General features: G+C 52.5%; 1 protein-coding gene across 2 annotated transcripts in view; it reads right to left on the bottom strand.

The window, feature by feature from the left end:
• Nucleotides 1-8732: 8732 nt before the first annotated feature.
• XPO6 (exportin 6) overlaps nucleotides 8733-15261 on the bottom strand; it is a 106111-nt gene continuing 99582 nt past the window's right edge. For both annotated transcript variants that reach the window (XM_082670128.1, XM_082670129.1), the window contains exons 21-24: nucleotides 13727-13888; nucleotides 12337-12435; nucleotides 11951-12181; nucleotides 8733-9401 (exon numbers count right to left, since the gene is read on the bottom strand). In XM_082670128.1, coding sequence (XP_082526254.1) covers nucleotides 9300-9401; nucleotides 11951-12181; nucleotides 12337-12435; nucleotides 13727-13888 — 594 coding nt within the window. In that variant the 3' untranslated portion in view covers nucleotides 8733-9299. The remainder of the gene's footprint in view (nucleotides 9402-11950; nucleotides 12182-12336; nucleotides 12436-13726; nucleotides 13889-15261) is intronic.

The following is a 15261-nucleotide window of genomic DNA, read 5'->3' as shown; positions in this document are numbered from 1 at the left end:
AGGATCCTTCCTTGCCTCTTCCAGTTTCTGGTGGCTCCCGACATTCCTTGTGGCCGCATCCCTCCAATCTCTGCATCCCACCTTCCCCTCTGGGTACATCTTTTGGAGACACTCATCATTGGATTTAGGGCCCACTGGATAATCCAGGGTGGTCTCATCTCTAGATCCTTAAGTATATCTGCAAAGACCCTTTTTAAAAATAAGGTCGCATTGGGCTTCCCTGGTGGCGCAGTGGTTGACAGTCCGCCTGCCGATGCAGGGGACGCGGGTTCGCGCCCCGGTCCGGGAAGATCCCACATGCCGTGGAGCGGCTGGGCCCGTGAGCCATGGCCGCTGAGCCTGCGCGTCCGGAGCCTGTGCTCCGCAACGGGAGAGGCTACAATGGTGAGAGGCCCGCGTACCACAAAAAATAAAAAATAAGGTCGCATTTACAGGTTCTGGGACGTGGGCATATCTTTGGCTGGAAGGGGTCATCATTCAACCACTACAAGTGGTTTATTGCCTTCTAAAATCTTCCATTCTTTTGAAGGGAGATTAATGATAACCACTTACCCCCCCCCCCCAAAAAAAGACCCTAACAGGTCAGGTGTTGATGAGAGCTGTAGGTGAACTACAGGGAGGTGAAGCAGATGGAGAGGAGGCTGAGCAACAACCACCCCGGGGGGTGGTTGAAGGTGGGAGGGGAAGCCCTAACCCGCAGGGCCCGGGGGGACTGGAGGGAGGCGGCCGAGCCACCCGAGCCCGGTCCCCAGGGTAGGGGAGGAAAGCTGAGGCTCAAGAACAGGGGCCTGAGGCCTGCCCCAGGGCAACAGGCCACGCCCGGCCTGGAGGGTTGGAAAGGCAGGAGCTGCTCCACCACCCACTTAACTGCTGGGGCACCCAACAGCATCGAGTCCTCAAGCCCACTCACTCTGATTTTCTACTCTGCTAACGGGAAGGTGGAGACTTCAGGCGCCGGTGACAACCTGCTGTGTCCTGGTGGGGATGGTAAAGGTCAGATGTCACAGGTAAGGGTCTGGCACGCAGACACACTTAGCTTCAGACACAGGATTCAGTCGGTTTCGGATATTCAGTCCTGAGGGGACCATGATCATCTAATAGTGGCCTTTTAGTCTGAGGATCCAAAGTCCAAAACAAGACCTGGATGTCCCTCCCCCAACCCCATAAAGACATCTGCCTCCCCCCAAAAGCAATCTTGGAAAGAAGAGGGATGAGGGGGAAGGGAGACCTCTTTAGACAAGACACTTTCAGTGGGGAGTTTGACAAGTCTGCCATGGACAGCTGTGCAGGTTGTTCACCATCCAAGAAGGCCTGGCTAAGGGAGCAAGTGTGGGGTGAAATCTTGCTTACACTCCACTCTCCTGGTGCAGAAGTGCCCCTATTTGGAGGAAGAGGTGCCTTTTGAAATTCTCACAAAACTTGTCTGAAGTTTGAACTTTAATGGAATATTTTATCCGGAAGAGCCTGTTTTAAATCTGGAGAGAATGATTTCTGTTTAATGGGAAAATTTTTAAAAAATACATTTTTCCGGCCACCAGTTTTGCAGTGTAAAATGAGATGATTTCTAGAAACAGGTACGTTTTGTGTACATCTGAGTCAGGTCAGAGCACAGAGTATATTCTGTCCGTCACCTCACACATGCGCACTGTACACACACACACACACACACACATTCTCTCTCTCTCTCTCTCTCTCTCGTAATTATGATGATATGAAGGACATGGACCACTTTCTTGAGGGCAGGACCCATGGTTATCCACGCGTCAGGCCTAGTCCTCGACCCAGTACTGGTCACAGTATAAACCCTCAGTGAATGTCTGGTGATGGACCGGCAGACTGAACAGGTGAGTGGTGCATAAGCGATACACACCTTTGAGCTGAGCGTGGGTCAGACACGCAGCGTTCTATTAAGGGAAACCTACATAGCTGGCCTTTGTTTGGCTCCACAGCCCCTGTGCACAGAGAAACCCCAAGGAGCCTTGTGCTCAGGGACGGACCGGAGTGCCCAGGGTCTCCCAGAAGTGCACTCCACCTGGGTCATCTATACAAACTGGATTCTGCAAATAGCTCTCAAAGCCGCCAGAGGAAGCAGAAGCAACTGTGTGGAGCATACTGTGCGTCAGGAAGCAGTCCTCTCCTCACATGCCCAGGCTCTAAAACCAGAAAGGGATGGGACCCGGCAGACCCAGTGAATCTGGGCCCCCAGGGACCCTGACTCCTGGCTCTCAGCTTCCCACTGTCCCCACAGCCAGCTCAGGCTCTGGCTCTGGGACTCCTCCAGCAGTTCCATCCACAAGCACGTCCTCTCAGGAAGAACAAATCCGACTCCAGGCACAGCAGCCACAGCACCTCTGGCAGGGAACAGAATTTGGAATCCCGTAGACCTGGTTTCCCGCCCTGCCACTTACAAGCTGTGTGACCTCAGGCAAGCCACATAACCCCTCTGGGCCTCAATGTCCTTCAAGTTCAAGGGTGACAGTGACAAATGTCCTGTCTCCTCGCTCAGCAGAATATGAGCTTAGGGGACGTCTCTGGTGGTCCAATGGCTAAGACTCCACGCTCCCAATGCAGGGGGCCCGGGTTTGATCCCTGATCAGGGAACTAGAACCCACATGCCGCAACTAAGGATCCCACAGGCCACAACGAAGGTCCCACGTGCCACAACCAAGACCTGATGCAGCCAAATAAATATTTAAAAACAGAGAGAAAGAAAGAGAGAAAGAAAAAAGAAAGAGAAAGGAGAGAAAGAAAAAGAGGGGAAGAAAGAGGAAGGAAGGAAGGAAGGAAGGGAGACAGAAAGAAAGAGAGGAGGGGAGGGAGGGAGGGAGGCGGGAGGAAACGAGCTTAGGAATGGCTGACAGGAGCACAGAAGCTTCCAAGGCCCCTCAGCATGCCGTTTCCCCAGTGAGGCTGAGCGGAGGCTGGCTCCTCCGTGAGCACGGGCACAGCAGAAAGAACGCAGGCTCTGGAACCACACAGACCTAAAACTGGACCCCAGCTTTGCCCATGACTTGCCGTGTGGCCTTGGGAAATTCACTTCCCCTCTCTGCGTCTCAGTCTCCTTATCTGTTAGCGTTTGCTCTGAAAGCAGCGGATCCTAAGGGCTGGGGTGGGTGCCTGCAGAAAGCAAGCCCTGGGCAGCGTCTGGAAGGCAGTGGTGGTCTGTCTCGTCCTGCAGCGGAGGAGGCGGGAAACCATTTTTGGAAATGCCACAGTACAGATCAGTAAGGTAATAACAGCCCCCAGAGTGTCCTCGGGGCTCCCAGCCCCTCCCCAGGTAGGCTCAGCAGGGGGAAGCTGGAGATGCTGTGCACATCCTTCTCTGGAGTCCGAAACACTTCTACTCCAGTGGCCTTCAGAGGCTGGAAGCAAGGTCGCAGCGACTCCAGGGGAGCTCAGGACTTGGGCAGAGAGAGGCAGGGCATGGGCTGGTTGCAGCCTCTGGACCTCAGGCCCCACCTCGGCAAAGTGAGGATAAGTCTTCCTCAAGGGCTCCGAGATTGGACAGTATCTGTCTTGGTTTTTCCGGAAGGAGCCGCCCCTCTGGACGAGTCTCTAGCCTCAGGCCCCAAGCTAACTCCAGACACCAACGTGGGTCCAAGAGCTGAGGGCCCAGATTACCTCCTACAATGTTCCAGAGGCCACTTCTACCTCACTGGTCCCCGTCACGGCTTAGGCAGAAACAGCCAGACAGCTGGGGTCTCTAGGGGTCTGTGACCCACCAAAAGGTGTGTATCTGCACAGAGGCCTAAGGGGGCAAAACCCTGCCACACACATAACAAACATCATGTTGTACACCCTGGAAGAGGTGTGTGCATGTACATACACACAAGGAAAGGTCTGGAAGGCCACCCACTGAGTCCTTATAATGACTTAAGAAACTTCTATGTTCTTTGTTTCTCTGAAAGGAACATGTATTGTTTGCACAATAAAGAGAAGGAAAACTGGAGCTGCTGGATGTGTTTAAATAATTAATCTTTCACCCTCCTGGCCCCCCACTGCGGGCACCACACAGGGCTCTTGGCGTAGACCCAGGAGGCCGCATAACCCATGTCTGTGGTGAAACCCACCACCCCACCTAGGGCCCGAGCCAATCAATTAACATGGCTTTTAAAAGATGTTTCCAAATGATGCAGACAGGGAAGAGCGGAAAAGGGAGTCCCTGAGCTGAAGAAATCCTTCACTGAAGAGCCGTTCTCTCAAGTGCTTTTCCCTAAGGAGCCTGAAAGTAAGGCCAGGCGTTCTGAGAAGACACCAAGGACGCGGCTTCATTGTGTTAAAAATTAGCGCCAGGAGAGACCTCAGTGTGACTCCAGCTTCCTCCTTTGAGGAAAAACCCATTTAGATACATCTGGAAAATCCTCACGCACTCAGTGTTTTGGGGGCACCTGCTCCAGGCCCTACACTGAGCGCTGGGGACACAGATGCTCCCCTGCCTTTAAGGAGGTCTCATCCCGGCGGGGGACAGAGGCGCCGTATGGTTAACAAGGAAGCCTCGCTGTCAAGGAGCGTGCAGGAGAGCTTCTGAGTGGAGGACCTGGAGGAGGGCAGCCAGCTCAGGTCCAGAGGGTCAGGGAAGACCCCAGCTTTCCCCTGGAGCTGGTGTGGGGATGAACCAAATTGGTCAAACTGCAACCACCAAAATGCTGGCTGTGCAGAACACGATGTTGCTCGTCATGTTTCTCTCAGTGCTGGGGACCAGCTCAGAGTCGATCCCTCCTGATGAGCCAGGCAGCTGCACCTGAAGCTGAAAGGAAGGACGCCGGGGATCGTCTGTCTTCCAGACACTACAAGCCTCCCAGGGCCGGACACTTTCTCTTCCAGGACTAGGGAGAACAGAAGTCCCAGTTTACACCTGTCGCCCCAGAGTTACTGTGATAATGTCTCTTTTCACTCAAGACATCCGGGTTTGGGGAAAAAAAAATTATAGTCATCCTACCCATCTGTCCACCAAAGTTTCATGGCAATCTTCAAATGTCTCCGGTCAGCGCCAGCCTGGTTGCCAGCCTTAAGATGCCGTCACAAGGTGTCTTCAGCCTTCCTCTGCCCACTCGCCCAGAGGCGAGACCTGCTCAGATGATCGTCACCTGTAATGAAGTCTCCCCTGATCCTCAGCCCTCCCCTGATCCCCTAGTTCTACAACCCTCTGTCCATCTTCTGGACTCCCAACCTTGATCACAGTCCTAAGTACTTAGATTCTGCAACAATCTGTTTGCCTTTCTCCTCACTGGTCTGTGAGTTCCTTGCAGACACAGGCTGTGTCTTATTAATCTCCAAATCCTTCCCTCGCAGCCCAAGCACCTGCCTTATGGAGGCATTTGGTAAGTCTGTAAAATTGACGAGCCACCACCAACCATGGCTCCTGTCAAGGTCCCTCTCCCTGGCCCCAGCTGCCTGGCAGAGGTGTCACTTGGGGACACTAACATTGCTCAGAAGTGGGCAGGAGGCCTGGTTAGGCTGCCACTAACCAGCCAGGAGGCCCTGGGGCTCAGGGTCCCCAAGATCCACAAAATTAGGGGCTGATTTGGTCAAATGGTCTCAGTGGAGCCTTACAGCTCAGACATTTTGCAACTCTGAAGTCTGTAACTTTCATCCTTCTTCTGAATAGAAATCAGGCCCCAGTGATATCACAAGCCTCAAAAATATTTGACCCAGCAGTTTCACATGTAGGAACTGAACCTATGGAAATAATCACACAAGTACCAAGATTTATGTACGAGGACGTTCACTGCAGCAGCATTTGTAATAAGAAAAACTATAAACAAATCATGGTATAGCCATATGATAGAATACTGCCAACAACTGCAAGTGTGTGTGCCTGACACCCAGTGAGGCCAAACGGAAACATCAGAGTTTGGAGCAGAGAAAGGTTTATTGCAGGGCCACGCAAGGAGATGGGTGGCTCACGCCCCCCAAAACCCCAAACTACCTGAAAGCTTGCAGCAAAGCATTTTAAAAGGTGAGGGAGGGGTGTGGCTGGTTGTTACAAACTTCTTGGTGCAGGAATCCTTTGTCCCCATAGGTCAGGTCACCATGTTCCTGTAAACCTCCAACAAGCCAAGTATTATTCTCTGTTCTGCAACATTTTATCTCTGTATGAGCAGAAAAGTGTAATACTCTTTAACAGGTATAGCCCTTGGGACATTGGGATTGACATATATACACCTGTTGATACTACGTATAAAATAGGTAACTAACGAGAACCTTCTGTGTAGCACAGGGAGCTCTACTCAATGCTCTGTGGTGACCGAAATGAGAAGGAAGTCCAAAAAAGAGGGGATATATGTATCTATACATATAGCTGATTGTAAAGCAACTATACGCCAATTAAAAAAAAAAAAAAAGGGGGCTTCCCTGGTGGCGCAGTGGTTGAGAGTCCACCTGCTGATGCAGGGGACACGGGTTCGTGCTCCGGTCCGGGAAGATCCCACATGCCGCGGAGCGGCTGGGCCAGTGAGCCATGGCCGCTGAGCCTGCGCTTCCGGAGCCTGTGCTCCGCAGTGGGAGAGGCCACAACAGTGAGAGGCCCGCGGACCGCAAAAAAAAAAAAAAAGGTATAGCCTTGAGAATAGGCTGTCCTGTATATTTCAGGCTATGGGCAACATTCTTAACTGGAAGCAAAGGCAACAGAACACAAAGATTAAAGTAAAAGAAACAGATCTAACATGGAGTCAGATTTGTTCTTCCCTATTACAATACCATCCACCATTAAAAACCATGTTTTAGTAGAATATTTAACAACATGAGAAAATGGTCATGTTAAATAAATCAAAAGGAGACTACAAAAACAGGACCTCTATTTAAAAACAAAGGAAAAGGAAAATCATACATGTTTGCAGACAAATAGGGAAATGTTGAAAGAAACTTCGCCAAAATACTAACACTGGTTCTCTCTGGGCGCTGGGATTAGACGGCCCCATTTCTTTCCTGCATTGTTTACATATTCCTCTACAACGTCTTGTAGTTGGAGGGAAAAGGCTGTTAAAAAATGTCAGCCCTCCGTTGTGTGAGGCCAATGGTAGGCAATGGACGAAAATGCCATAAATTGTGAAAACCAGAAAATTTCATCAGAACCCTTCCCAAAGCCAGCGGCTGTGCCTTTGGCAGATGTAAATGACATAAACCAGAGGAAAAGCAGGACATGGGCATCAAATGGAGCCGAGACAAACTCCTTGCACCCAAAGGTGGCAGGGAAAGCAGCCCACCTCACTGAAAACCCCCAGCCATTATCTGACCTAAAGGCTCCCTCTTGTCCATCTCTATCCTTTCCCCATCCCCTTCCTCAGATCACAAAGACAGTTTCTGGATTTGCCAAGGGCCTGAGAACTTATCCAATTCCACCCAGGTGTCCTGAGGCCTGCTCTGTACCAGGCCCTATGTGGGGCGCTGCAGTCAAGAGAAATCGGATCAAGACCTGTCTGACCTCCCTCCCAGGGGAGGAACCCTTCCTGCAGGTCATCCAGCCTCTTCTTGTCCACCTCCAAGGACTGGGAGCTCACTACAATCCATGCAGCTGGGGCCGCGCCCATCAGTCTTAGAATAAAAATCCTCCATCCCAGCCCACCTTACTCCTCAAGGCCTTTCCTCTACCATCCCAAGTCCTGCCTTGTGTTCCATCCAAGGGTGGGGCTCACAGGCGACCAAACCCATTCCCTCACCCCTTCGGTCATTAGGCATTCAAAAAGCCCTTTCATCATCTCGGGCACAGGCAGTGCTCCCGGCCTTGCCTAGCAGGCAGGTGAGGTGGTGTTTATAGCCCAGGAATAACTGGATGCTAATTCCCTTCTGTTAAAGGGCGACTGAAGTTTCAATTCCCTCCTCTATGAACTCTGAACTGGGGCTAGCTGCAGCTGGGAGGCTGTGACTGACGCGGAGCAAGGGGCTATGTGCACATGTGCGCGTAGCTCAAATCCAGCCCACGTCCCCACTCCCACCAAAGTTATTCTTATAAAGAAAGGCCTCAGAAGTAGAAGCCATCAGCCCCCAACTCCCTCCCCAGTTCTGTCAATGAGCCTTCGCATAACACCCCTACCCTCACTTTCAGGTGAGCAAACCTCTTCCTGTCAGGCGTGGTGTTCCTCATTAGAAGCAACCCCAGTCCTGTCTGTCCAGTCCCTGTCACACCTAGAGCAGGAGGAGCTGCCGATCCGTTACCCTAGAAACTTCACGGACAAGTGCCATTTCTGCACGTGAACAGCTGGTCAAGGCCTCACCTCTCTGACACACCAGCAAGCCCTGAGTCCCACCCACTCCTCGCCCCTCACACAGCTACACCCTCCCTCCCCTCCCCAACCCCCATTCTCAGACAATCCATTACGAGACCTTCACCTCCCTGTTGTCCTCAGGCGAGACTTCGGTCTGTTGAGGGGTCCACTCTCTGGGAGGGGGAGCAGTGGGAGCCCACGTTTTGAGAAGCAGGGGTGTGGACACCACCTGGACTCCAGGCCCACCTCCACCACTAGGGTAGATGTCAGACCAAGTCCCCCACCGTCCCTGAACTTGAGAAACAGGGACCCTGCATCTTCTCACTGTTATAAAGATGTTGTCGAGAAGAGGACGGGATGTAAGTTAGTCCTCCTCGGAGGGGCTCCCCCAGGGCACCGACACAGGCCTCACCCCTTGCTGCCCGGCACCCTGCCAGGACGCTCCCCTTCACCTGGATGCTGGCCCTTGAGGAAGTTTTGAGTGGAAAAGAAGCTCCCTAACCAGCGTTTATATAACAACAACATAAGCATTTTATTTTTTCATTAAGCTTCTTAGTTTCTTAGTATCACAATGGAATGATGAGAAAACAAGAACAACAAAAAAAAACCCCACGGGTCTGCAAATCTCTGACAAACAGCAGAGACTTCAAGGCATTGAGGGGGAGGGAGGGAGAGGCCTGACAGAAGTGCCAAAGTAGTTCCAGCATCAGCCTCTCCTTAGCCGGCTGGGCCGGGGTGGGGGGAGGTGGAATGGTGAGAAGGTGGCACTGTCACAGCTGTCCTTGGCATTTCTGCCTCGTGACTGATACACGCATGATCTGCACGGACCACCCCACAGGGTTTCCCGTTGCCTCCCCGGTACCTGGCCGCATGATCCCTGCCTGCTCCAAACCCCTGGACACCCCGGAGCCAGTTCTGCTGGGTGGGTGGCAGGAGAGGAGCGTGGAGGGGGGTGAGGGCAGGCGACGCCGTTCCGGGTGTGAGAAGCCGAGGAGTGGCCAAGGCCCGCCCGGGAGACACCCGTGGCAGCAGGCGGAGGTGGTGCAGGTGGCGGCGGCAGGAGTCCACGTCCCTTGGGCGGTGAGCAGGCCACACCTAGAGCTTCACGGTGCCAGGGGGCAGGCTGTCATTGCAGAGTCTGTAGTAACGCAGGTCGTTGACCAGCCTGTGCACACTCTGGGTGAACGAGGGCAGGTCCTGGAAGGCAGGGGCACAGCTGCAGCCCAGCCCCACCCAACACCCAAAATCACCCCCACCCCACCAGCCACTCCTGTCCCACAGGGCGTCCGGAGCTCTGAGAACATTTGACAAAACGCGAAACTTCACTCACTCTTGCCCCACGTGTCAGCAAAGGCACGGTGGGAGAAAAAGAACAACAGCTGATACCGCCCTAGTGCCCACCACGTGCCAGGCCCTGTCCCAAGCAATTCAGAGACAGAAGTTGTTCAATCCTCACTGCCAGCCTGCGGTGCCGGTTGTTAGTACCGTCATTTGAAGGATGAAGAAAGCGAAGCGCAGGCAGATTAAGAAACCTGCCCCAGGTTACACAGTCAGGAAGGGAGGAGATCCAGACTGGAGCCGCTCCCGAGCACGGATACGGCTCCCCTCCACCACGGCCGGCCGAGCCACATCTGCAGAACCCTTCTCCACCCAGGGCTCCAGGCAGGCCCTGCCAATCAAGAGTCACAGTGCCCCGTATGTCTCATGACACCGAGCCTGCCAGGCCACAGAATACAAACAGAGAAGGCCCCTCACAGCAGGAGGCCCAAATTCAACCATGGACCACTACAGGACCACCCGAGGTCTGCTTCTTCATCTTTGGATTGGGATTACTGAAGGCTGGATTGCAGGTCCACAGGCAAAGTAACATCAACGGTGCCTGTCCACACCCCCTAGGCAACCTGGCTAACCTCTCCTCCTCTTCAAACTTTAGCTCAAAGCCTGCCTCTTCCAAAAAGGCCACTCGGATACGTCCTATTTCCTGGCTCCAGTGGGCTAGGTCGGGGCCTCTGCTCCAAGCTCTCTGAGGCCCTTGGCTCACCCTGCCTGTGGACAGTGAGGGCAGGCTCTGGAGCCAGAAGCCCCAGCTCCAGATCCCGCTTCCTGGCTCCACCAATCCCAAGTTCTGTAATTGCCAACCAACTGCTGCCCCTTCTGAGCCTGGGTTCCTCTGTGAAGTGGGGTTAAACAACAGGACCTACACTTCAGAAGGCTGTTGGAAGGCTATAAAAAAGCCAAGGCAAATACGGTGCTTGGCTCAGTCTGGTCCACAGAGGGCGCTGTTGCCCATCTTCCCAGCAGGACTCCTTAAAGGCAGGGAGGCACGAGCTCCTGGACACCTGGCACAGGGCTGGAGAAGAAGCCAGCTTCAAATACACAGTGGATGGATGAATGAATGAATGAAGGCGCTGATTCCTTTACTTATTTCATCCTCAAGAAAACAAACCAAGGGATATTTTTAAAATCAGTGGTGCCCAAATGCCAAATTCGAATGTCTTGAATGGAACATGGCAGTATATTTCTGCATTTTTAATACGCACCCCAGGTGCTCTGATGCATACCTATCAATAGCTTTGAAAACCACTGCTTTAAATCAAGAAGTTGACTGAGAATGACATCATTAGAAGCTGATCATTAAATATTAGGATTTGGCCTCCAGGATAAGGATGACAAAATACCCAACTGGCTGAAGTGAACTTAACGAAGCTCAGGAGAAAACAAGATCAACGCCAGGGAGAGAAAGTTTCCAAGACAAGGGAAAACAGGAGCCGAGTCTAAGAAAGAACGACCCTGACACGTATCACAGACGAGACAAGCAAGGAAGACGAAGAGTTTGCTCCAGCAAGAGCAACACGCAACCCTGGACGCTGAAGTGGAACGTGGATGGGCTGTTCTCGCACGGCGGTCGGGTCAACACCACCAAGAGGATGTGGGAGAAAGAGAAGGTGTCACTGCATCAAGTGTGAGTGGCTGAAAGACGAAAATTACTTATTCGATAGGAAAAGTTCCAGGAAGAGCCTCTTGGCGGGCGAACAGCCAAGACTTACAGCAGCTGAAACTGGAAGGAGGAGGACAGATGAGGGCCCAGCAACGAGGCCTCAGGACAGGAGAGGCTGGGCACCACGGGACCCGGACACACTAGCAACGATGGCTTCACGTGCATCCACAGACCTCACCACCCCAGTTCCCACTCAAGGGGCTGCCCAGGCGGAACAGCCCACCTGACCGTCTCTGGGTGGGCAGTGGAAGGCAAGAGCATGAGCACTGTGAGGCTCCTCCCAGGGCCTGGCAGCAGGTCAGCCCCACTGAGCCTGGCATCTGGAAGAGCCCAGGGCCCCACCGCTAAACCCTGATGCTTGGGCTCCCAAGCGTCAATCTTCATGGCCTGTCTGCAAGTCCTGGCCGTACTGGCTCACAACCCAGAGGAAACAAGAGCTGGGCCCCAGTCAGAGGTGGGCTCGACAGGGTGCAAAGAAGCTGAGACAAATCAGGCGGACGGCTGGGGCCAGAACCGGGCCCAGTAGCTGAGACAAAGAATATACGTGCTGCAGAGGCCACCACTGGGGGACAGCGTGTGCCCCTCAATCCAGCCACGGCACCAAGTCATCCAGGAGCCGCACGAGCTACAGTGGAGCCGCCGGGGGCACAAAGCACGCGCGAGGCAGCCTGCCCCCTCCTCTCGGAACAGGTGCCAGGCTTGAGAGCCCACGCCTGCCCTCCCTTTAGCCTGGCCTCTCTCTCCTCACCCGATCCATCTTGAAATTCCGCCCCAGCACATTTTTCTGGTTGGCATCCACACCATCACAGCTGGTCAGGAACTCTGGGAGGAAGGCCGCGAAAAAGCCATCGAAGTCCACAGAGGCCATGTTGTAAATGGCGATGCCAATCTCCTCCTGCAGGAGGTCGTGGGACTTGTGAACCAGGACCTGGAGCAGCACGTTCACAAACTGAAAGAGCATGGTGGTCCGGAAGATCTTCTGCAGACAGAAAGAGCAGGGTGAGCGAAGGCCGGGCGGGCTCCCTGCCTACTTCCTGTTGTGCTCCGCAGCCACTGACCCGAGGAGGGTGGCCTCGGCCTGGGCCCATGACACCTCTGAGGAAGAAACCTTCATCTGAGAGCTGGGGCACTTACCTTGTGGTACAGCTTCTGCTTCGTGTTGAGAGTCTCCAAGTAAAAGAGATTTTGTTTAAATAGGTGGATGTCAGGCTGGAGAAAGGACTGTCCAAAAGCCTAGGAAATAAGACCACCATTTATAAGCAGCCTTTCAACACCCTCAGACCCAGCCCTTCTAGGGCACCTCCCTACGCCCAAAGAACTGACACTTGGCGGCGGTTCCCCATGCTGATGCAGGGCGGGGCACCTACCGCCTCATTCTCCTGGCCTGTCTGGTCAGATCTTTGGAACGCTCCTGTGTAGTCTGAGCTCCCAAGTTCTCCCCACTGGGCCTCACTTATTTGGTCTCATCTTGCACCTTTTGTAATAAACCTCCACACCTTCACAGGATCTGTCTTTGAAGGAAGCAGCTAACACCTCTAGGCAAGCACCTCAGCCATCTTAGCAGATACCAGAGGCTGCCCTCCCCGCCTCAAGCCAACCACTCGCCCATAAACCACCCTCTCCTTGGCATCCCAGATCTTATAAACCACAAATCCTTGAAGGCTCCTTCACACCTGGCTGCCTCTGCCTTGGGGTTAAGCAATAGCAAATTTTTAAACTGCTTTGCAGTTTCTGGGCTGCGGAAGTTTCCAGTTCACCCCCCCCACCCCAAACACAAAGAGCCCTGCTCCCACAGAAAGTGACTGAGGAGAAGTGGGGGAGGCCAATGAAATGCAAACCCAGTGGTGGGCAGGGCACTCCCCAGAATAAGCCGGTGATGGCCTCGTCATTCCGTCCCTGGGCTCCTAAACTATGAGAAGGGGGTCTTATAGCCACAGTGGTGTGTGCTCAGCCCCCAGAGCTCACTCTCTAGGGTTTAACAGTTGCACTTGATCAGAAAGGGAGACAATCACAGGGCAGTGCTTCTCCCAACACGGTACAAGCCAGAATTATCTCTCAAAAATGCAGATCAACTAACACACTGCTGCAGGTAAGGAGGGCCCCCGGTGGTCCTGACGTGGGCAACCTCCTCACACGTGGGGCAACTCTGCTATAAGGCAGAGGGAATTGAGATGTATCCAGCATCCTGGGTGCCAGGAACGCTGTGTACACTCTCATTTAACCCCACAACAAACCCACGAAATAGGCACTATTATCCCTACTTTACAGATGGAGAGACTGAGGCTCCAAGAAGTTGACTAACTTCATAGGTACTAAGAGGTAGAGCTGAGCTTCAGACCCAAGACCACGAGGCTTCAAAGTGCCACTGTGTGGCGCCTGCTGCAGTGGCCACGTTAGAGGCAGTGGGACCATATGCCACAGAAGCAAAGCAAGGGACAGTCGGCCAGTGGACCCAGTTGGTGTCCAGAATGATGCCCGTCTGTTCCTGGATCACAAGGCAGCCTCACCAGCTCTGCCACATTACCTGCATGATGGCACTGAACTGAGGCTCATTCTCCATCTGCTCCTCAGCAATGCCCCTCTGGACACTGGCCAGGACGGTGGACTTGAAGAAGTACCTCCAGTTGTGATGGAGCGTCCGGAAAAGGAGCTCAAACAGCTCAGCCTTCACATCAGGGGAGGGGCGCTGTGGAGACACACACAGACCCTCAAACCTTCAGAGAGCCACTCACAGCCTGGGCCCAGAGCAGCAAAGAGGCCTGAGAGATGCCTCCTAACAGCCAGCAGCGTGTTGGCTTTCCACCCTCACTCTCGTCCTGTCAAGCCCCCTGTGGGCCAGCAGTTCAAACGAGGAGTTCTTCGGCAGAGACATGGCCGCAGTTGAGACACAGAATGCCTGGGTCAGTGCCAAGGGGCCCTTTTTCTGATGGAAGCACTCAGCTTTTTAAGCTAAGGGAAAAAGGCTACTAAATGGAAAACAATTAGGAATATGGATTTCCTGCCGAGCAAGCAGCTGATCTGATCTGTCACATCTTCTTGGTGGTGCTGTTCCTTTGCCAGTATAAAAAAAAAGCTGTCCCAGCTAACCTGTTGGCCTTATGCAACCTCTGAGGATAAAGACAAACAAGAAGGCTTAAAAGAGGTTCTGCCCTCTATAGAAAAGGAGTTTAAAGAGCACTTAGAAACCACCAACAGCAGCATTAGAGGGCCTCCAGGTGGAAGCAGCACCTCGGGGGAGGCACTGTGTGGCGCTAATTGCTCTCCCAGCCTGTCTCCTTTCTCACTGGCAAGAGGAGAGGGTGAGGGAGGCAGGCTCAGCAATAATTTTCACATTTATCCAAAAATCTCCAAGTCACTGAAGAGCATGACAGGTCACATTATTCCACAGGTCTCAGCAGAATTAAAAATTATAAGGCCCAGATCTATTTAATTCAGCTTTGATTAAAGTTAAATTAAGACCAGGGGGCACCAACTTCCATGGCAGGAATCCTCAGAGGGCGCAGGTGTGTTTAATGATGCAAAGCAACTGGACTTATTAAGCCTTAGTCTGGGCAGTTAGGAAGGTTAGCCCTTATTTACGTAACTATTACAGAAAACTTAAGTTAAATATATAATTATTCTGAATTTTGTCATGCTGAGTGGCTGTTTTCTAAGAAGGACAAAGAGCTTTCTAATGATGAAAGCTTTGAATGGTTCTAAGAACTTGTTTTGTACCCCTGAGATCATGAAATTTCTTAATAGGAAAGTGTTATGAACTGTTATTACTACAACATTTGTTATGTTTGCTGGAGAAAACCATATATTCACCTAAAGTTCTACATTGTTTGCCATGGGACACTGATCTTACTTACCAACCAACCTTGTGACAATTAACCTGTTATGCTTACACCAGATTAGCTCTAATTAACTCAACCAATATAAAAAAACCATATCAAGCTAATGGCATTCTTTCTCAGAAAAAAAATTATTTTATAAGAAAAATAAAATAACTAACAAATTAGCTTTAAAGCACAACACATTTTCCTCAATATTTCATTCCGTCCCCCATCTCAGGCAGGA

Source organism: Grampus griseus, assembly GCF_964374135.1.
Source record: "Grampus griseus genome assembly, chromosome: 14".
Lineage (NCBI taxonomy): Eukaryota > Metazoa > Chordata > Mammalia > Artiodactyla > Delphinidae > Grampus > Grampus griseus.
Note: the sequence above shows the minus strand (reverse complement) of the source record. Positions and strands in the feature narration are given on the sequence as shown.